We start from the raw sequence: 22,509 nt of genomic DNA, 5'->3' as shown, positions 1-22,509 counted from the left end.
GTAGTCGAGTTTGAAAACCTGGGAGTGGAATATGGTACAGGAACGCAGAAGTAGCCATGTCAAAGATATGCAAAAACTGTAAGAATTGCTGCTAATAAGAAGTAAATGAAATTCAGTTCTGGAAAAGTAAAAGAAGGGGGCATGGGAAAGAGATTCAAAATAGCTATGTATTATTTTTTTTAGGGGCAGAAGGAATTATTTGCAGGCTTTCAAGATTCAGTTACCATACCCTATAATAATAAAACATATTTGTTTAATCTGTGTGGTGACTGTTGGCTCACATGGTCTGTTTTGAAGAGTTAACACATATTTACATTATTTATTAAACATATGCCATTTATATTTATATTTACTGTATATTTATGTTTAGAAAATACCTTAATAGTCAATTTTGTATGTATCTATGAACAGAAATCTAGAGGTCAGCTATCTAATAACATCTACCCAGTGTTTTTTTAAATCTTAAAAGCCAAACACAATTGGATTTAGTTAATATTGGCATGGGAAACTACCAGGGAACATCAAGGTTGTAGGCTTGACTAAGGAATAATAATAATTAAAATGACAAATTCAACTTACTTGGAACAGCTTACAACCTTCAATGATATATTTAACACCATCAAACAACAACATCTACCTATCCCAAGTCCTCCAGAAGGATTCAATAGTGGATAAAAATGCCAAATCCAGTCTAAACTGCAATCAACCATAGTAATAATAAGCTTGCAAGCACAAACTGGTGAGATCACAAAACAAAGTAATAGAAAATTAAGACGCTAAAATCCTCTGAGACATTAGAATTTAGGCAGGCAAGCACCTGTTACATAACACCCCAAACTTAAGAATTGCTGAAAAGAAAGACAAAAAAATCTGGATAGAAGACATTGCAATATCTGGAGACCGCAAAAGAGAAAAGAAAGAACTAGGGAGAAAAAAATCACAAAATATAACAATAAAATATAAAGGCCTGCATATAAAAGTAGAATGACTATTGCAAAAGAAAGCAAAGATAGGGTTCAAACTGTTCAAAGGTAGGGTTCAAAGAGTGAGGTATTGCAAAACTGGCTGGGAAACTGTCATGGAATGTTGCCAATGAAGATCATGTGACCCAGGGGTGGGTTCTACTTACCTCCACTACCGGTTCACAACGGGAGTGTGCCCGCGCTCTTCGCTTGCGCGCATGTGCACACTTCTGCGCATGCACAGATCGTTCATGATGATGTCCAAGTGGGTGGGTGGAGTCTTCCACTGCTGTTACTACCAGTTTGCAAGAACTGGACCAAACCGGGAGCAACCCACCGCTGATGTGACCGCAGCAGCAGTACCACAGCAATCAATAGCACTGAAGCAGCTACAACCTCTCCAAACGTGGGTTGTTGAAAATCATGGGCCCCAGATTTTGGACACATTCTGTAAATTAGCCTGTTTGAGGTATCTTGGTTCCAAAACTGTTGCCCTAAAATGCATCATTTTGCCCAGTTAAAGGTCATGGCAATGAGAGTTTTTAGTTATATATAGACAGATTTCCCTAAAGTCACAAGGAGTCCATTTCAGTTCAAAGGCAAGAAAAAAAAGAAAGTGAGAGATATTTTTTAAGGGTGTTGATTCTTAATTAGACACTGACAGCTGCTCTATTTGCATCCCCTCAGTAACTTTTCAAAATTTAATCCAAAGAATCACATAGGCCTAATTTAATTACCTGCCGTCTGTTACATTATAGTTGACATAGGCGAGGTCATGTTGAGGACTACACTGAAGCTTTTGAGGACCACATGCATCTTTAGACCTCTCACCATAGGTAATTAATTAGTGTGATCTGATCACCTGCATGCCTAGAGGTTCTTTCATGACACTGAGAAACTGATTGCTCAGAAAGAATTCAATGTGTATTCTATTGAATACAAGGTGTTTTTTTGCAGGTATTAGTCTGAAAGTGTAGAGAATGGGCACAATAAGATCATAATTTAGACAACTGTCTGGAAGACATTATCATGTAAAAATTAGCTACTGATTGGGGGCAATAGCTGATTCTGAAGTGATTACAGAACTAACTACCTATCTAGTATGAATAGCGTATTGTGTTAATAGATTCTGCATATTTTACATGGGTAAGTATGTCTTGTAAAAATGTAAGCAAAACAGCATGGTTTGTATCACGTACACTTTGTACGAGTAATTTGTAAAATCAACTTCAATATATGGCACAAGAGAGTCACCCAAGGGCTTCACACCACATACGCCTTGCCCAGGAGAAGAGCCTATTATATAGTAATGTTGGAGTCCTCATTGCAAAATGATGGCTAAGGCAACACTCACAGAAACTACTTATTACTTTTTCTCTAATTAAGGAATGATTGGAATCTTAGAATCTTTTGAATTGGGAGTGGTGGGGAGTTAAGTGTGGGGATTTTAATCTCTATTAAATGCTCAGCAAATAGTGAGAAAATTATTCAGGGCACTTTTTATGCAATTAAAGTCTTTCAATCTTTGAAAGCTCTGCTGTTTTTTTTCCCTGTTATAATACATCAATCCACTCCTATGGACCATATGCTCAGATTGCAGTGTCCAACTGCAGCATACTGATCTATAGTTTGATTTCTATGAATAATATTGGGGGGGGGAAACAATGCTAATATTACAAAACAAGAAAAGGAATTGTTGTTATTGTTATTTTTTTGTTGGTAAACAAAAAAATAAAATACTTACTCTCTGTGCCATCAGCTTCTGCCTGCTCTTCCCTGGGTCTCTGTTTAAATTTCATGTCTCCAAAGTGCAAAATTGCACCAGTGAGTTTGTAGGCACCGTATTTTTCATCCGCAACAAAACCCAAAATATCCATGGCTTGCTGTTAAAATTTTTAAAAAGAAAAAAAACCAGATACTTTTGTTATTTGCCTCCTCAGCTACATGCCGCTTTGTTTTCCAAAGTTGGCTTAGAGCACTGCTGTGTTTCTTCTGGTATTGAAAATTCAAGCCAAAACTGTTGGAAAAGTTCTATTCATGTTCTATTTCCTGATGCTGATGGAACAGTTAGCAACATTAAGAGCACATTGTCAGATTTGGAAAATGTATTTAAAAGAAGCACATCATTTAACAAAATGCTTTGGAAAAGACAATTAGGCAAATTCTAGGGGGAACACAGTGCTCAAATTGGAAAACAGACTCCCTAAATACATTTTGGATATATTTATTAAAAGATTTTATTGTTGATAACTTAAATAGCTTTCAAATGAGATTGGATGAATGTATGTAGGACAGGTTTATCAAAGGCTATTTGTCTGTAGTTTCAGTATTTTTTTCACACTGCTGTGGGCAGCATGCCTCCAAATCCCATTTCAAAGAAATAACAGGAAACTGCTATATTTCCATCTCAACTGCAAACATACTGGCTGGCTTTGGTTAACCACTATAAGAATCAAAATTCTGATCTTTGAAGGGTGTTAATCTGATTTAGCAGAACTACATTCTTACCTCAATTTATGAAAGTCAATTGACAGCATGGGTTTATTGATATAGTCCTGTTCTGAAATAATATACAGGAAGACTAAGGCTGACTCACTGTTAAGACCATTCTGCATACTGAAAATTGCCCTGACTTTTGATGTACTGATCCTGGATTCATTGCATATTTATGCTCAGCAATCCTGTTCAGTGAGACAATTTATATGGATTGGCTTGAACTGACTCAAATAAGGAAATTGCTGTTGTTCTCACTGAACAGCTTATGCCCTTTTGTAGTTTAATAAAAAAACAAGTCTTACATCAGTTGCCATCAGCTCTTCCCCATCATCTAAATTATCCACAGTAACAACACCTTGTGAACAGAAGTGGTAGTCATATGGGTTTGTTGACACCAGTAGCATATCTGCAAATGAGGAGAAGATAAAACTATTTATTCTCTCAAGATCTGGGCTCCTGTTAAGTCAAAATACAGTATAGCACAAGTGCAATTCATACATCAAGGCTTATTCAAAGTTGCTGGGAAATTAGATCTACACAAATGTGTACAATTTCTATTTTTAAATTATATCACTATGCAACCCTGCATATATCTACACAGGAATATGTTCCACCAATTCAATGGGATTTATTCCACGTAAGAACAGAACAATGCAATCCTACAGTATTAGTGCCAAACAAAAGAGACTTTTGTTGCAAAATATATAAACCCACAGTTGATCACTATAAAATGGCTTATTCCACTACTTTGCTTATATTAACCTGGTTCCTATACAGAACTTTTATTGAAATTTCTAGTCCTTCAGAAAGAGATTAATCTAACATAATAGTGATAGTGATAACATGAACACATTTTCAGCAGGATTAAAAAGATCTTGAATTCCAAGCCATTCTGAAACTATAAATTGACTTTATTTTATTTGCCTGGATAATCAAGTCTCTTTGAATAGTTCCATCTAATGATGCTTTCTTATACTGTATGCAATTAACTCCACATGATCAATAGACTCATATCCTACACCCTGCTTAGCTTTTCAGTCAAACAGCATAGGCAGATGTGCTTACTGATCCTTATTCTGCTACAAATAATAAAGGGCAAGGCATTTACACAGCTTCTCATATTTCAAAAGCCCATCAAAATTGTGTTCAGCTGATTCTAATGTCTTGATGTTGTGGGGAGAAGCAATGTAATTTCAAATGACCAAATCAGGGCAAGAAGCATATCATACCCCCTTCTCCCCGCCCTCCCAATAATTAGGACAAAATGATTATTTCAAAAATGTATTAAGATATCAGAAAATGTGGTCAACAACCAGTCTTACAAAATTATTACTTCTAGTAAATTCTCTGCCATTCTACATATACAGCTGTGCAGACTGTGAATAATTGATTGTAATAGCAAAATTGTTGTGTGGACAGCAGTTTATCCATACAACCATCATGGCCAGCAAGTATAGCATAAGAATAAATTAACCATGGAAGGTACATTTTCACAGTGGAATATTTCCATCCAAATCCTGTTAGCTGAAAATCACTTTGGAACAGTTTCTCTAATCTACGTTAATTAGGCCATAGTAAAGGCTAACCGGTTAAGGATTTAGCAGATGGTCCACTCAGCCTGGATGACAAGAACAAAAATGAGATTATTACTGCTTTTGCCAAGCAGAAATTTAGGACATGTATAAAGGGAAGCTTTGCTAGTATTACATGAAGCACTAGCAATCCACATAAATGTACAATCCTTATGCATAAATAGGGTATAAAACTACATGATAGACAGGTCCAGCTACTGAAATTCAAAAATGGTTTTGTGTAATAACAGATGTAGTCACATAAAAATTCAGATGTAAGTAAAAAAAATGGATGGAAAGGAACCTCCTCTTTCAAATTATATGAAGTATTACCAATATCATCCATAATTACCGGTATATGCAGAATCCCAATACAAGACATAAACTGAGGTACATAAGAATTCATTTTCATATTGTTAGAATCCATATAGACAATACTGTCTACCTTGACCAGTAGTGGAATTCTAGGATTTCACTATTATACGTGTGCGCAATCTACCCTAAACACAAATTATACATAGAAACTTAGTTCTTTTCTTCTATACACATATAGTGTTATCTAATATGAGCTCCATATATTCTATTTTAAAGTGCTGGATAAGGTAAGAATCTGTAGACTAAGAATCTGTGGGTTAATATGGCCAATAATGAGATAAAATAATCATTTAAAATCAATAACTGTAAATTATTTTTTAGCATTATTTCAATAGATTGTTGATTGCTCTTTATTTTGGAGATAGAAAATTGTCATTTTAACTACTCAAAGTTTTCCAGATTATCTGTTCACTTTTTATTGCGGTGATATTATTAAATTGAAATGGCTGTTATTTCACATTAACATTTTTCTTTCTCAGTTCCTCTATTCATTCACATTCAGAAAAGTTTTGCCTCATGCACACAAAGCATGGATTATAACATGGTTTTCCTTTTTATTACCTTGTAGCTCTGCTTTCTTTCCTGACAAGATTTGATAGAAGATGTGATAGTCTCTTTCACCTGGTTGTTGAAAAGTAACTCGGGATTTCTCTAAAAGATCTAATTGGAGAGTGAAGAATTAAATTGAAAAATAGGTTGAAAGTTTTATGTGAAATATAAAGCCTATAGTTATAACAAGTAGTATGTTACTTACAGATTTCAATATCAGCAGATGACAGCTTGCCTGTAGTCCCAAAATGGATTCTGATAAATTTACCCTATTGTACAAAATTTAAAAACATGTGAAAATGATAATATATAGGACCAATAGTAGCCCACCAATTACCATAAGCTTGCTTTGATAACTGCACTGTTTGGATGTTATGATAAATCTTTGACTGATTCAAACATTATGCTACACCATTGTTTATTTAAATCATTGCTTATTGCATAAATCACAATGGTTTATTTAGAGTAAGTGATAAGATATAATTTATATTCAATAGTGTCTTGGTTTCATTGTTAAGTTTCATTAATCTAATTTAATGGTGGAAGATTTGGGAGAAATTTTTCCACCAATACATAATTAAAGAAACATGACTCCATGGAAGGATGAATCTTCATTCAAGGAAGTAATGGTGACGATGGCTAGAAAAAGAGTTTGCCATGCATGTTCCCAAACTATACTCAGAAATCTTGATAAACCATCTCCAGGATTTCTGATACATCACAATCAAGAATTTTGACTTTGACACAGAAACACAGCTTCTAAATCCACAGATGTTATTTCCACTGCCTGATTGTCTAAAGACCACATTAAAAGTAATGATCTATTGTTTCTGAGTAATAAGATTACCAAATTACCTCTAATCAGCACTACCTATCCTAGGGTAGAACATAGGACTTTCCATTATATAAATCCCTGCCTGAGTGCAACTCCTTTGAATGCTCTATGGTTGTACAGATGCTTCTTGTGATTATCTCAATTCTTTTATCACTGTCAGGACTATGAATTTATTACTAGTAGGTCTCTGTGAAATGGTCTAGCTTTATTTTGACAAGGGATTTGGTTGATGAGTCTTTTCAGTGAGCTACTTTTGATTACCTTGAGTTGTGAAATGTGAAACCTAATTATAAAATCAATTGCCAAAAGTTATGGAAAAAAGCTAGAACTTCATAACGTACTTATATTAATCTAAAATAATTTTTCCTATTTGTATTTTAGCATATGCTGATCATGATGACTATAATCTCCAATATCAGGAGCAATATGGTACTGAATATCTTCTGCTGAGAAACATCAGCAGGATGCTCAATATTACTCTGTCCTATTATATCTTCCCACAGTCATTAAATACGGTTCCCTTTTTGTCTTTAGATATATATGCATGTTTCTCCAGCAGACATTGTAAAATAGTCTGAAACTACCATTAGATATAGAAAAACTTCACATACAAAAAAAGCAAGGTACATTGCTATAGGAATTAGTTCGATTACTGATTTTTTAAAAATCCCAAAGAATAGAGCAGCTAGAATATATTTGACATATTGTTGTCAAGAGAACCAAATAAGCATGGAGGTTACTGGGAGTCAAGCTCAACTCTAGAAAAAAATTACATTTTTTCCAAAATAAAACTGTGACAATGATCAAGTCTATGGCCATTCCCTGAAGTGCTGAGAAACTGGTTTGGAACTATTCTAAGTCAATAGATTTTCTAAAACAGTTTGACAGATGAATAATCTACGGCTGGTATACATGGAGCCTGATTGTTTAGGACTGCTTAAGAAAATGTGATATTTAGATATCTGTGCAAAGATATACACATTTTATTCTAAATACTCCTCCTAGAAAGACACACATTTTATATACAGTATATACAAACAGAGACTTAAAATGCATTATCAGTTTACAACAGATACTTTTCAAGTGTCTGGAACTTCAGCGTTTTTTTTAAATGTGTGAGTTTGTGGTTTCTGCAGCTTTGTAGCCATTATTAGAACAAATATGTCCTTTGGTTTTATTGTGATCAGCTTACTTTTGCTGAATCCCTTAGGGAGTATTACATAGCACTCAAATGTTTCACATATACAAAACTGTGCTGTACTTGCTTTCTCGCGGCGCATGCCTTCTCGTTTCCAGTGAATAATAATGTTTTTAGTGGAAAATAATCCAAGGGCCAAGTATTTCAGTGAAAAATGAGGTTTTCATTTAATAAACATCAGAACTAATGTAAAATTTGGACCATTAGTTGATATAAGAAGTGTATTCTGTTGGGAGTGAATACATGTTAGAGGAAGGCAGCGAAATAGGAATAGGATCCCTTTCTATCCACAAGTTCATAAAACTACCTTGTATTCTTCAGGTTTCCTAGCTAGTTTGGTCAAGGATAACCAATTCTAAAATTGTTGCCAAACACAAATGGAAAGTATCAGTTTGAAGAAGTTTCCTTTGGACTACCTTCACACTTCTCAGATAAGTACAAAATGTAAGAATGTAAGCAGTTTGTGTATATTTAGGAACTTTGCAAAAAACCGAAGTAAATACTTCATGCCAGGAATGTGTAAATGGTCTAATATGTTTAATTCTGAGGAGGTAAATGGCATTATCAGATATTTCCCTATTACACCTTTATTAATGGTAAACAAAGATGATTAGAGGACTGGAGGCTAAAACATATAAAGAATGGTTACTGGAATTGGGTATGTTTAATCAAAAGAAGGACTAGGAGTGGCATGATAGCAGTGTTTCAATATCTAAGGGGTTGCCACAAACAAGTGGGAGTCAACCTATTCTTCAAAATACCTGAGGGCAGGACAAGAAGCAATGGAGAGAAACTAATCAAGAGAGAAGCAACCTTGAACCAAGGAGAAATTTCCTAACAGTTACAACAATTAATCAGTGAAACAATTTGCCCCCAGAAGTTATGGATGGTCCAACCCTGGAAGTTTTTAAGAAGAGATTGGACAACCATTTGTCTGAAAAGGTATAGGGTTTCCTGCCTGAGCATAGGGTTGGATTTGAAGACCTCCAAGGTCTCTTCCAACTCTGTTTTTCTTTTCTGTTCTTTTCTAATGTGACAGTATTTTATAACTATACAGGCAACAGTGATTAAAGATGTAGATAGTATCACATTCAATGGTGTCTACCATAACTTCTAGCAAATTAACATCTGAGGAGGAAAATCAATTCGACAGAGTTTGCTGAGACCATAAAGCATAGGATTTATGGGAGGGCCAACTTCATATATTTAAACTCTATGGTTCTAGGGTGTGTTTCTGATTAAACAGTATATCCTCCAAGCACATGAGAGTATTGGCAGTGGTAAGATGAAAGATAGAGCATACAAAGGGAAGAATATTTCCAAAGGAAATGATTCCCTATGCAGGAACCAGAAACGCTTAGTACTGTATTCTGATTTAGGATAATTATCACTGGCTAGATTTGAGTGGTGCAATGTGAAAACGCTTGCCTCACACTTAGGACGTTGAGAGTTCAATTCTAGGTAATGACAGATGTTTCTCTATCAGGGTGCAAAGAGAAAATATCTGCTGCGAACTCCGCATAAGCATTAGGGAGGGAATCCAGCCAGTAAACACTCAGCTCCATTCAGTTGCTTCAACTCCATCCCAATAAAAGGGATTACAGGGGCATAAAAAGAAAAAAAAAATCATTGGCTGTAATTGATGGGGCTAGAAAAGTTCTTGTATAAAATTCTCGAACCTGAATTCCCTCTGGGCCATTTCTAAACACCATTTTTCCCTGCCATTTTTATAGTAGGAAAACCTGAATAAATCAAGTCATGTTTGCTTATGGTTTAGCTTGCCAAGTTGTTGCTAAAATCCCAAGACGGTACAATTTCTATGCCAAAATGTTCCAATAAGTAACAGCAGAACAGCTGTTGACATTACTTGTAACAAACAATCCAATAACTTAATCAAGGAATTCAGTACTATTAAAAAACTGATTTTAATGTAATTCAATTTCTGCTTTTATTTTATGAGCATAATAATGCAAAATGGTAATGTTCCATAGTTAGAAATGCTACTTACAAAACGTGAAGAGTTGTCATTTCTCAGAGTTTTGGCATTCCCAAAAGCTTCCAAAGCTGGGTTGGCTTGGATGATTTGATCTTCCAGGGTTCCCTTACAATGCAAAAAATTTAAGTACCTTTAGAATGTAACCATATACCCAATTCCTGGCTTCACCTTGATAAACCAGAAGAATGCAACACTATGCAAAGAATATACAAAAGTCCAGATATTCAGACAGAACAGTTAAATCAGGGTTAAGATGTGGTCAGAACTGCAGAATAGCTTTCACATGGACAATTGCTAATCCTTCCAATTCAAATACCTTTATTCTGGAAACTCAAGGAAGTTGACATAGGAGATATTTCTCCCATTTCATATTCACAACCTATTTGGAGTGAAAATGGCTGTCCCAAGGTCAGCCAATGAATTCTATGATGAAGAAGCTGAAATCTCTGTATTTGGTCAGATGTCCTACATAATATTGGCTTAGCATTACAACAATTCCATCCTTCCTTGCGTCTAAGATTTTTCTGTATTTATTTAATAGAATTTTTTTTTTGCCACCCATCTCATTTTAAATGGTGGCTTGCAACATAACATTACATTATGTTAAACATTTAAAAATATTAAAATATTCCAATATAAAATGACAAGCAAAACAAAATAAAATCATTAACATAATATGGAGAAGGGGGGGGAGCCAGATACACAGGGAAAGGGGGGATTTCGTATTAGCCTTTAATTAGTCAACCACCTCTAGTGTGACGTTCCCCCCATTAGTACACTACACCATCTGGCATAATCAGGTTTTAAGACTTTTACGAAAAGTCAGGAGGCTGGGAGCCAATTTCACCTCAGGAGGTAAGATATTCCTAAAGACAGGAGCCACCACAGAGAAGGTTCTTCTCCTGGACCCCGCCAGCCAAAGTGCCTTGACTGACAGGATCCTCAGTGTGCCCCTCTGCCGGTGCGGGTAGGGTGGGACAGTCCCAGTAATGTGAGACAGTACCTCAAGTAAATAATTTTTAAAATGGAAAAAAAGCAATTGGCAAATATGGAAGGGTTGTGAATCATGCATTCCTCTTACAGTTACTGCCATTATAATTCAATAAATGGATGAATGCAAACTAATCCTTACATTTTAAAGCACTAACATTATAGTACACATGACTTATAAACTTCAGAAAATTCTTGGATTAATTTTTGGTAATATAGATGACTATCTGCACAGTCACTATGTGGTCACTAAGAGTTGACAACAGTTTGATAGCACAAAATCAAATGTAGATAACTTACCCCAGTCTTGGTGGCTGGCTGCTGTTTAAAACAAAACATAAAAACAAAATTGAAGAAAAGACCAAGAACATATATTCATCTATCAATCCATTCCAGTTGTGATTTTACTAGGTATTCCTTTTACAATTCACTTTGATAGGTGACACATCATGATTTTAATTCTAAGATTCTTGTTTTTAATCAAAAAATGGTACCTAGGTTTAGACTTAGTTTCTGCAGCATGGATTGGTTACTATTGATTGTTCTCTCAAAACTACTAATCCTGACCAGTCCTTGTCCTGATCACCAAGAATCAGATCAGTGCTTCAGTTACATATGCCGATTAACTTTGTTCATGTCTTGTCCCACCTGAAGGAGCTGTTTTATGCCCTGTATAATTAATGGCAAAACATACCTATTCCACTAGGACAATACTAAAAATATACGTTGTAAATAATTAAAACAGTTGTGATGACCCAGGGTGTGGCACAAAGGCAACACAGCCAGAAAATAAGTACAAGTCCCTTTATTAGCTCCAAACTTTGCCCTCAATGTCCCTTTACTCTCCGGTCTGGAGAAAAACCCTTCCATAAACCTGTAAGCAGATAAAACTTCCAACCATGTAACGCTCTCTACATGGGGCTCCCCTTGAAGAGCACCTGGAGGCTCCAACTGGTCCAGAATGCGGCCGCGTGGGTGATTATGGAAACGACTTGACACTCCCATGTAACACTGCTCCTGCGCGAGCTGCATGGCTCCCGGTGGTCTTCCAGGTGCGATTCAAGGTGTTGGTCACCACCTTTAAAGCGCTCCATGGGTTAGGACCCGGGTACTTACAAGACTGCCTTCTGCCACCGATAGCCTCCCATCGACCAGTACGCTCCCACAGAGAGGGACTCCTCAGAGTGCCGTCGTCAAACAGTGTTGACTGGTGACCCCCAAGGGGAGAGCCTTCTCTGTGGGGGCACCTGCCCTCTGGAATGAGCTGCCCCCGGAGATTCGTAGGATTCCCAACCTTCGCATCTTTTGCCACGCCCTCAAAATGCTATTGTTTCACCAAGCAGGGTTGGCCTAATGCTATTTTAATGGGTTGTCTTTATTTTAGCTTTTTTGGCCAAATTATTTAATATTTTTAATTCGTCTTTTAACTTTTATATTGTTGTGGGTTTTATCTCTGGCTGTACACTGCCCTGAGTCTTCCAGGAGAAGGGCGGTATAAAAATTTAATAAAATAAAATAAATAAATAAATAAATAAATAAATAAATAAATAAATAACCATAATTCCAACAGGGCAAGATAAGGTAATTAATCTAGCAGGGCAAGCAAGATAAGGAATTCCAGAATTGAAGTAGCAGGGCCGTAAATTAAACCAGTTGGGAGGATCCAGGAACTCAGATAAAGCAGTCAACACGAACATGAAATAAGCATTTGTTCCTGACAACTGCCCCTTCCATTTCCCTCTCCTTTTAAACTCCAGCTCCAGGTGTATCTTGGGAAGCGGATCAGGGCCCTTTCTTCCCTCCTAAACCACGCAACCCACGTTGCTCTCTTCTCCGTTCTTCCCTGCGTGCCCTAGGATGAGGACAGGGTGGGCTTTGGTCTTCCCCCTCTCCCTTGTTTTAACTCTTCCCTGCTCAGCCCAGCCTGACTTTGCCCTTCCCCAGTTTACTCCACAGCCAACAGAGCCACTCGCTCGCTCTCTGTCACTGTTCCTCTTCCATCTCAGAGTAACACTCCAACAGGGGCATGACAACAGCAGTGTTTTTCCCCTAGGTCAGAGGCATTTTATACTGCAAATTTACTTAACTTTTATAATCATTCCTCTTTTGTCTGAAAGAGGGTGTAGGAAATCTCTTAGAAATTCATAAATGCCTTACAAAATTATCATTTTCAACATTATTTGGGAGAAGCCAAGAGAGAGTGTCAATGGAGATTTTCAGTCATGCAGGTCATGGTTTCCCCAAAGGTGCTTTTTCAAAAGGTAACTGGACTTTCTTGTTTTTCTTTGAAGATGTTTTGCTTCTCATCCAAGAAGCTTTTTCAGCTCTGACAGATGGTAGGGAATGGAAGGATTTATATTCTTCAGTCATTCCATTTCTCACCATCCAGTCAGAACTGAAGAAGCTTCTTGGATGAGAAATGTCTTTAAAGAAAAACAAGAAAGTCCAGTTGCCTCTTGAAAAACAGACAGAGAGAGAGAGAGAGAGAGAGAGAGGGAGGGGGAGGGAGGGAGGGAGAGAGAGAGAGAGAGAGAGAGAGAGAGAGAGAGAGAGAATATTTAATATTCCTATAAGCTATACCTGAAGCCCAGTCATAACTATTATAACAATGGTACAAACTGGAGAAAAGATTCATGGTCTTTTTACTCTTGGAATTTCTTTAAAGCATCATAGGTAATTATCATGCTATTTGTGACTATGTAGTCATTGTATATACAAAGTAAATGTCATTTGTATTTACATTTTTTTTCCCAGGTTCACCAATTGCTGCAACGGTGGCAAAATACTGAATGACACGTTTTGTGTTCACAGTTTTGCCAGCACCAGATTCTCCACTGTAAACAAAAGAAAGATGATAGTGTCAGCACTAGACATCGAAACCTGACAGATAGCATCTCAACATTTTAATTTACAAGAAAATACAACTTGAAAATTAATCTCTTTGTAATGCTAACTTTCCCTTTTTAAAAAGTGGTCTTTCAATGAATGTTTATGGGAAAATGGAACTACCGGAATTTGGTTACAACAATCCAGATGACCTCTATGTGGCAGAAAAGAGACACCGAGAACTCTGCTGCCATCTGGTGGTTATCGCTATAACTTCAGTCCAAACATAGTACACTAAAGAAAAGAGGAAAGACTGTCCAATGTGGAGGGTAAGACTTTCCATTGGTAATGGTAATGATGCTAGCTCATAGCCAATGTGCCACCGAATAAAAGTTGTTTATGAGCAGTTTCAGGTAAAGGCTGTTGATGTGATGCTTTCAATTGGGCCCTGTAGCAAATAAGGTACTGGAATAAAAGATAAAACTTGATCTTAATTCAGCATAGTTTTTAATATGTTCTGAAAGTGCTTCTCAAACAAGATCCATTTAAATCTACAGTTCATGTATGTTAGAAAGGAATACTAGGGCAATTTGTTTGAAATGTGCCAGATTTATGACTTAAGGTAATCTCAATAAAAAAGCTTTCATACAAACCAAGGTTGCTTTTAGGACATAAGAGCAAATTTAACTGTATGCCAAAATGGAAAGGTTTAGCAATCAAGAAAATAAGGTTCCTCTAGATTTGCATGTTATGCTAAAATTCTAGAAACTATTACAAAAAGTAATTTTTGAATATAAAGTATTTGAGAAGAGTCACTTACGTAATCAGCATTGATTGGTTCTCTCGATCTATGAGGAAGAGGAAAAAAAAATTTCAACAGCATTTCCTCCTCCTAAATTATTCTTAATGCTTATTTTTAAAATACATATTTTAGGGCATTCTTGTCAAAAAATTCTACTACAGAGAATCCTACAGGAAAATGTATCATCCTGATCATCAGTAAAAAGGGCTTTGGTTGTTCTAGTCTAGTGGATGGTAGTTGTCAGCAGCATTCAGTATAATTGACTATGGTATTCTACAGAATTTGGAAATTGGAGGGCCTGTTCTGTTCCATTTGTATCTGATTCTGCTGACAGTGCAGAGTACGAGTAATGTGGGGTCCCATAGAGCTTAAGGCTGTTATGTTATTGAACATTTACATGAAACTGTTAGGAAATGTCATCCACCACCTTGGGACTAAATAATAATACGCTGATGACACCTGGTTACACATTGCCACCTCTGACTGAGCTAGAAATTCCATTGAAATCCTGAATAGTTGTACAATTGAACTGTTCATTGTTGATGGTGCCTATAGTCACTTATGACTTTAATTATGCCAAGAGTTGCTATTCATTAGTAAATAACTATAAAACCCAATAATAAGCAGACATAGTAATTTGAACGGGGGAATTCTATCTCCAAAGCAAGTGTTTCATGACTTGAAGGTGCTCCTAGATACTCAGTTCATGTTCTAGCAGTTGGAGTGAAACTGTGGCTATGGGTTTGTTGCCCAACTCTGATTGGGGTGCTAGTTATATTATCTAATTTAGGATGCCCTAGTCATCCTCAAAGGCACTTCAATGTACATTGCATGACAATAATCCAACCAAGTAGTGATCAATCCCTGCTCACTACTTAGTTGGATTATTGTAATGCACTGTACATTGAAGTGCCTTTAAGGATGACTCAGAAGCTGCAGTCTACAGAGTATGTGAGGGCCACACTGTTGAGAGGAGAGCAGTACAGATTAACACTAGTTTTAAAGTCATTGTGTTGTTTATTTGTTTATTTTGTTTTGTTTTGTTTGTCAAACATGCACAAGATGACAAGTATAGGTATGAACATAAACATAAACAAAGGAAGTAAATACAAATAAATGGAGACAGTAAGACAGGGACGGTAGGCACGCTGGTGCGCTTGTACATGCCCCCTTTATGGACCTCTTAAAAAGGGAGTGACATCCACGGTGAACAGTTTGAAGTTGAAACTGTGAGGGTTTGAGGCTATAACAACGGAGTCAGGTAGAGCATTCCAGGCATTGACCACTCTGTTGCTGAAATCATTTTTTACAGTTTACTAGTAGGTTTCCATTAGATCAGCTCAAAGTGCTGCTTTTATCTTCAAAACTTCAGATGCTCAACAGTGAAATATATGAGGCAGAGCCTTACTAGAATTGAATCTGCCCACGAAGTCCAAACATCTAAAGAGGGCTTAAGACCACCATTAAGAGATGCTTGTAACTTGGTAGAACAATGGTATAGGAGTGTATACCTGAGGTACATTCAACCCCTTATTTCATTTCAGAAATAAGTAAATCAGTAAAAACCATATGATTACAACATGCTTTTGACCCTTGCCTGGATATATTAGTCATAGAAATTTTTTGAACTAACATTTTTAAGAGTATTTCAACTGTGTTTTTATGCTTAATTGTTAATCATCTAGAGCAATGGTTCTCAACCTTTTCTTCACCAGGGACCCCCTTTAAATATATTTTGTGGTCATGGACCCCCAAGATTTAAATCATAATCTTCAAGCCTTTGTGAACCTCCATGGTTTTGAACCATAGGTTGAAAACCACTAATCTAGAGTCCCTTTTTTTTTTTATAACAACAAAAATTATTGAAACAAAAGGATTGGAGTGATCTACAAATATTATTAAATAAATAACTGAGTTTAAGAGAGTCAAGCTAGGCCTTATTTTTGCCTTATAACAATAATCCTGCCTTTTAAAGTAGATATTTAAATACGAGATAATTATACAAGTCGGTAAAACATATTATTAGAGCTTGAAGAATTACAGATTTTGTTTGGCTTTTGTGTATATTATTGAACATACATTTTTTTTAATGTATAACATATTATTTAGTATATTATGGCCTTCTATGTCAGCAAAGAAAGTATCCATTTGTACCAGACTGCTCTTTAAATTACTACACACAATTATAGTCTGTAAACCTTGTATGGTAATATCCATAAATGTTGAAAGCAGTGCAAATATTCTCTCCCCGATGTCAAGCATGCATCACTACTGCCCTCTGATGGAAGAAATCTAATGTGCCAAAATGTGCAATGTGGTCCAGTTTGGATTATGATAATCACAACCTATCATTGCAGCAGTGCAGAAGGTAGGTCTGAGTTGGTGATAATCATACGTCATTTTTATATTTAAATTTAACTCAACTAAAGGCAACATAGATTTATTGTGCCAAATGTGAGTGAAGCTAAGAATCACAATTCTTATACTTCTAGAGCCTTCACTTTTTATCTAGTACCTTACATTGTGGCATGCCTTAAGGGATCAACCCTCTCATCTCTCCAATTTAACAGATCTATGAATTCACTGGGTGAAGTGTCATCATCTGTCACCATGGGTTGAGGCTTCATCACAATTAGATTATTGCAACTGGCCATCAGGCTCCTTTGAAGATTTTGAATCTCCAAAATGACAGGCTCAAGTTATGATGACATCTATTTTGTTTGTCCATCTGACACCAGTACTTTGGAAGTTGTATCGGCTGCGACCAGGTTTCCAAATAATTGTAATCAAAAATATAATTGTATACAATAATGGGATACAATTATTTTTCTTTGACTCTCTTTATGGCTCTGCAGGACAGATCGATATGCCTGCCTTATGACATCTAGTAGGAGAGTTTACTGAAGCTCCTAACACCTAGGAGATGCTAACATCAAGAACTCCAGGGGTTGGCCTTCTTTGCATCATTCTCACTCTTGGGAACAACATAGTCCTTGAAGTCTGTAGTCCATTCTTTTCAGACCACGCTTTTCCAAAAAGTATTGAAGATCGATGGATAATTTAATGATCCTGACGGTATAGTACTAAGAATTGATATCATACTGACCTAGGAAGGTTTTATTGTTATATTGGATTGTTTTACTTTTCTGTGAATGTCTCCATATTTTTAGCTTTGTTTTAATATAATTAATGGATCATGGAATATACACTGCTCATAAATGTGTCTAATTAGAGCAGCATATAAAATCCATAGATAAATAAATAGATAAAAGTAATTTCAAATAAGATATCTTCTACGTGCTAAAAATCTTTTAGAAAGCAGAATATGCTTTCCAGTGTAGAATATGCCTTTTTAAATAAATAAAAAAAAAAGTATTTGTAGGCCAGAATGAAGATGACATCACTAGAAAGGTCACAGTTGAAACTTTGGTTCTATTCTGTACAACTTTAAGGAAAAAAAAGCAAATTAAGGAGTTAAGTCCAGCAGAGATTTAGTACACCTACATTATATTAACTAAAAACTGTACTGCTGTATATTGTTGATTTGTCATCAAATGTTAACAAACTGATCTGGGGACACTCGAGGCTACATGTACACATACACATAACTTTAAAAAAAATTGTGATGAAATAGATTTACTTACTACGCAACATATCATGATATGCATTATCTGCAATGGAGAAGATGTGGGGAGGAGCCTCTGAGCGTCTCTTCCCTTTGTAAGCAGAAACTACTTCCGTTTTGTAGACAGGAAGCCATTTGTAAGGGTTTATTGTCACACAGAAGAGGCCTGAGTAAGTCTAGAAATGAAAAGAATAGATACCAAAATTTTTAATAAGAGGAATATTGTCTCTTCGTGTCAGAAGGAGTAAGGAGTAAGGATATAAAAGAGGATATCGAATAAAATAGATACATAATCTTCCAACATTCTTAAGTTAGATCTAGTAGAGGCTAGAAACCGGGAGACTGTGAGTTTGTTTTGCATTTGCCATGAAAGCATCTTGGTGACTTTGGGAAGTTTACCTCTCTTAGCCCAGCTCACCTCACAGGGCTGTTGTTGTTGGAAAAAAAGGAGCATGAAGGAGTATTAGGTATATTCACTACTTTGACTTATTTATAAAAATAATAAAGGTGGGTTAAAAATCTAAAATAAATGCAACATATTAAAAAAATTATGCAAACAAACAAAGAAACATCATCGTTTTAAACATAATTTAAATCATCTTCAGACAACTTTACAATTATTAATACACTTAATTTCAATAGCCAGCTGAGGAGAGAGTTCTGGGGGCTCACAAGAACTTCAGAGGTCTGTAGGTTGAGGGTTGTACAACTTTGCCTTAAGACAATGCTGTTATTCAATTGTCATATTCACATCCTTCTCTCTCTTTAGAAATTTTTCAGAATAAAAAGATGATGAAAAATAATTTATTTATTAAAGAATCTTTTCCAACATCCTTGACCCAAAACACAGTATCCATTGACTCTACTGAGCCTAATGTATTTGCTTTCTTTCATTTTGGAAACAGCCTTCCACAAATTGTTGTCCTTTAAATAGGCTGATAAGGAGAAAGTTCACAATATTGTTAAAGTAAATAGAGGAATGTATCACAAAAATTATTTCATAAAAATAATTCCTAAACAATTCTTTAGGGAAAAACATTAAGGCATTCTTCTACAAAAATATGTTATTCAACTAGCACATTTTAAGATGACAAAGTAAAGAAATCATACATAAATCATCCAGTTAGAGTAGCGTCTATACAAATTATATAGCACAGAAGCTTCATTTAGATGGGTCAACATAGCCATATCTTCAATCATGTCAAACTTTGGAGGGTTCATCTGCTGAATATCATCTTCTTTTACAGTAACAGTCTGCAAGAAAAAGAGAAAAGAACTTTTAATTGGATGCATTCTATTTCCCATTATTATTAATTTGAAAGGTATTTATGTATATCTCTATCTTCCATTTAGTTGTGTCTGATTCTTGGAGATTGCCTGGGCAAGGTTTCTTAGAAGTGGTTTGCCATTGCCTCTTTCCTAAGGCTGAGATAAAAGGGATTGACACAAGATCACTCAGGTTTTCAGATAGATAACTGGCTGGCTGGATGGATGATAGGACAAAAAGTGAAAAAATCAACAATAGGATGAAAAAAGAGAAAGAAAAATATCTAAATAAGTGAATTCTGATCTTTGCAGCAGTTACAAACATAATTATTACTGCTTCCCCCTCCCAAATCACATAACATGTCCTTTTTTCCCTAAACAACCCTTTTTCCAAAATCACCAATTCATTTTTGTCCATTTTCAGGAAAAAGTCCATAAAAGGTTTCTGGTCTTTTTACAAAATTGTTCCTCTCCTAATAAACAGGTCAATTTAACCATTTTAGCAAATTCTACTATCTTCACAGTCCACTTATCTGTTGTGAGTAATTTTGTATTTTTCTGTCTTTGTGGATATAGTAGCCTCACTACAAAAGGACATTATTAAAGATTATTCCCAAGTATACATTATTTACAAATGCAACTTAAATTTTAAACAGATCAGCACAGTCTTGTACCATTATCTCTTGGGATGATTATCAAATAGAAAAATTAAAATGTATCTCTTATTTTAAAAATTATGGGATACTATTGCTGTTTGTAAATGGTAGGTTTGTAATTTTGTTTTATAAAGTATGGTGTAGAAATTCAAATAACAATAATAGTGGATTTGAGGTGTTCAGATATTAATAATGATGCTGGCTATCTAAGAATAAATTAAAAGCCATCTGACATAGAAGATTGTAAGCTATATTCAAAGTTAAATTCCAACCACTGGAAAGCATATTTCATGAATGAAATCATTTAAAAACTTATGAAACTGAGCAAAGAAGCATGCTTATTTAAAAACATTCCAAACAACTGAACAATTATTAAAGTGGCAATTGACTGCTTTAAGATTGTTTACAATTCTTTTTGGGGAATGTACAAAAAATTACAAAATCTACCTCTATCATTTTGTAAAGTCAGATCTTTTTATTCTACTCTGCTTATAATCAGTTGCTTTGTATTTGTGCATGTGACATAAAAGATTTAAGGTTTTGTTGCCCATTGCCTCTGAGAATATTCAGAGCTGTCACAACAGGGGTGGGTTGCTATCGGTTCACCCCGGTTTGGGTACACTGGTTGTGGTGGCAGGAGGCTCTGCCCACCCGCCCAGACGTCATCAAAAACACTCTGCGCATGTGCAGAACCTTCTGTGCATGCACAGAAGTGCCGCGTGCTCACAAAGTAAGTGCGTAAGCGCTGGGATTTGAAACCCACTATTGTGTCACAAGTATTGCACTTAACCAAGCCTCAGATCCAAAGATATGCATGTATTTGTAGGGAACTCTGATCAAGTTGCTACAATAGTTGTCCCTGCAGGACAAGGTAGAAACTGCTGCACTCTTTTTAAAAAGACTTATATTTTAACACTGACATACTACAGTATATATGAGCAAATCTGATGTAGTGATAAGACGTCATGCTATAATCCAGGAGGCAATGATTTCTAGGCCCATTTTAGGCACACAAATTCAGCTAAGTAACCGATCACTCTCTCTCAGCCCTGTGAAGAAGACAATTTCTTGCCAAGAAAATTATAAGGACTTGTCTCTAGACAATCACCAGGCATCAACACTGAAGGATGTTGGATGGATGGATGGATGGATGGGCAGAAAGACATAAAAATATAAAGGCAATCTCCAGCTATATGTGCCATTTCTTTTTTGTCCTTGGATTAATTGACCTTATTGTTAAAGTGCTTCTGGACCAACTCTTTATACTGGCTTGTTGTTTCTCTTCTTGTAGGTCTTGCACTTGTGACCTATCAATCAGAGAAGGGGCGTTGTCTTACCTGAACGCCCTTTCTGAGAGTGGAGAGGCCAAGTTCCTTACCTTCCCATCTGTTGTCTCTACAGTAACTTTGCCACCACCACTCTCCTTGATCTCTGCTTCAAGATATGCTTTCTTTTCATCAGGAATCCAACATTTCTTCTTTCCTTGAAAAGAAAGACATTTTTGTTGTTATACAAGCATGCTAAATACTTAAAATTGTCAAATAACACCAGCTATATATTATACAATGTTCTCTTAGCAGTATTTAAGCCGCTTGCTTTCTCTAAATGCTCAACCCATTTCATAGATTAAGTAATGCCTGCAAAATCTATCCAGATAAGGCAATTTTAAGATGGGTGGGCTTCAGTTCCCAGAATTCCCTAGCCAAATGTTTTCTTCACCTCAAAGAGGATAGTTTATTTAAATATAAAACAACAAATAATTGGTCCTCACCTGCTATATTATAAACTTTGCCTGATATAACTAGTCTGATTCTGTGATTCAACCAGAGTAACATTTTCCCAGACAGCAAAATGGCTAAAATCCAAGTTCAGACCTACAATGTACCTTTTATATCAGAACTTTCAATTATATTGTATCCAATCAGATATCTGCTTTACCAGTCTAGGAGAAATAATGGGCAGAAGAATCACATTATATCTTACCATCAAAGGCCACTGTCTGCAACACCATGATTTCCTTCTCACTTTTTCGGAGGAAAGCTGCAGCTTCCCCGAACTCCGACATGTCCATCATCTTGGCAAGCAAAGTGAAGAATGTATGCTCACAAAAGAAAAATGATGCAAGCTAGCCTACAAAGATAAAATGACAAATTTAAAATATCCAAACAGAAGTAGGTAACATCTTTTCAACTTTTCAATAGAATAACAGAGTCCCTTCCAACTCTGTTATTCTATTCTATTCTGTTCTGCTCTGCTCTGCTCTGCTCTGCTCTGCTCTGCTCTGCTCTGCTCTACTCTTCTCTACACTATTCTCTATTTTCCAACATAGCCAAACATAGACCCTGAATAAATAAAGAGAAAA

At 36.0% G+C, this 22,509-nt stretch overlaps 1 protein-coding gene across 1 annotated transcript in view; it reads right to left on the bottom strand.

The window, feature by feature from the left end:
* The window catches only part of MYH15 (myosin heavy chain 15), an 86,877-nt gene extending 64,600 nt beyond the window's left edge, over positions 1-22,277 (bottom strand). The window contains exons 1-12 of the mRNA XM_070942705.1: positions 22,131-22,277; positions 21,526-21,629; positions 19,336-19,479; positions 18,245-18,401; positions 14,619-14,646; positions 13,713-13,806; positions 11,273-11,293; positions 9,995-10,087; positions 6,159-6,222; positions 5,966-6,064; positions 3,761-3,864; positions 2,707-2,845 (exon numbers count right to left, since the gene is read on the bottom strand). Of these exons, the coding sequence (XP_070798806.1) occupies positions 2,707-2,845; positions 3,761-3,864; positions 5,966-6,064; positions 6,159-6,222; positions 9,995-10,087; positions 11,273-11,293; positions 13,713-13,806; positions 14,619-14,646; positions 18,245-18,401; positions 19,336-19,479; positions 21,526-21,629; positions 22,131-22,221 (1,138 nt within the window). The 5' untranslated portion in view covers positions 22,222-22,277. The remainder of the gene's footprint in view (positions 1-2,706; positions 2,846-3,760; positions 3,865-5,965; positions 6,065-6,158; positions 6,223-9,994; positions 10,088-11,272; positions 11,294-13,712; positions 13,807-14,618; positions 14,647-18,244; positions 18,402-19,335; positions 19,480-21,525; positions 21,630-22,130) is intronic.
* Positions 22,278-22,509: the final 232 nt, after the last annotated feature.

Source organism: Pituophis catenifer, unplaced genomic scaffold, assembly GCF_029215685.1.
Source record: "Pituophis catenifer annectens isolate HBS135680 unplaced genomic scaffold, rPitCat1.0.hap2 SCAF_4, whole genome shotgun sequence".
Lineage (NCBI taxonomy): Eukaryota > Metazoa > Chordata > Lepidosauria > Squamata > Colubridae > Pituophis > Pituophis catenifer.
The sequence above is the reverse complement of the archived record's forward strand: the minus strand, read 5'-3'. Positions and strand labels throughout refer to the sequence as shown.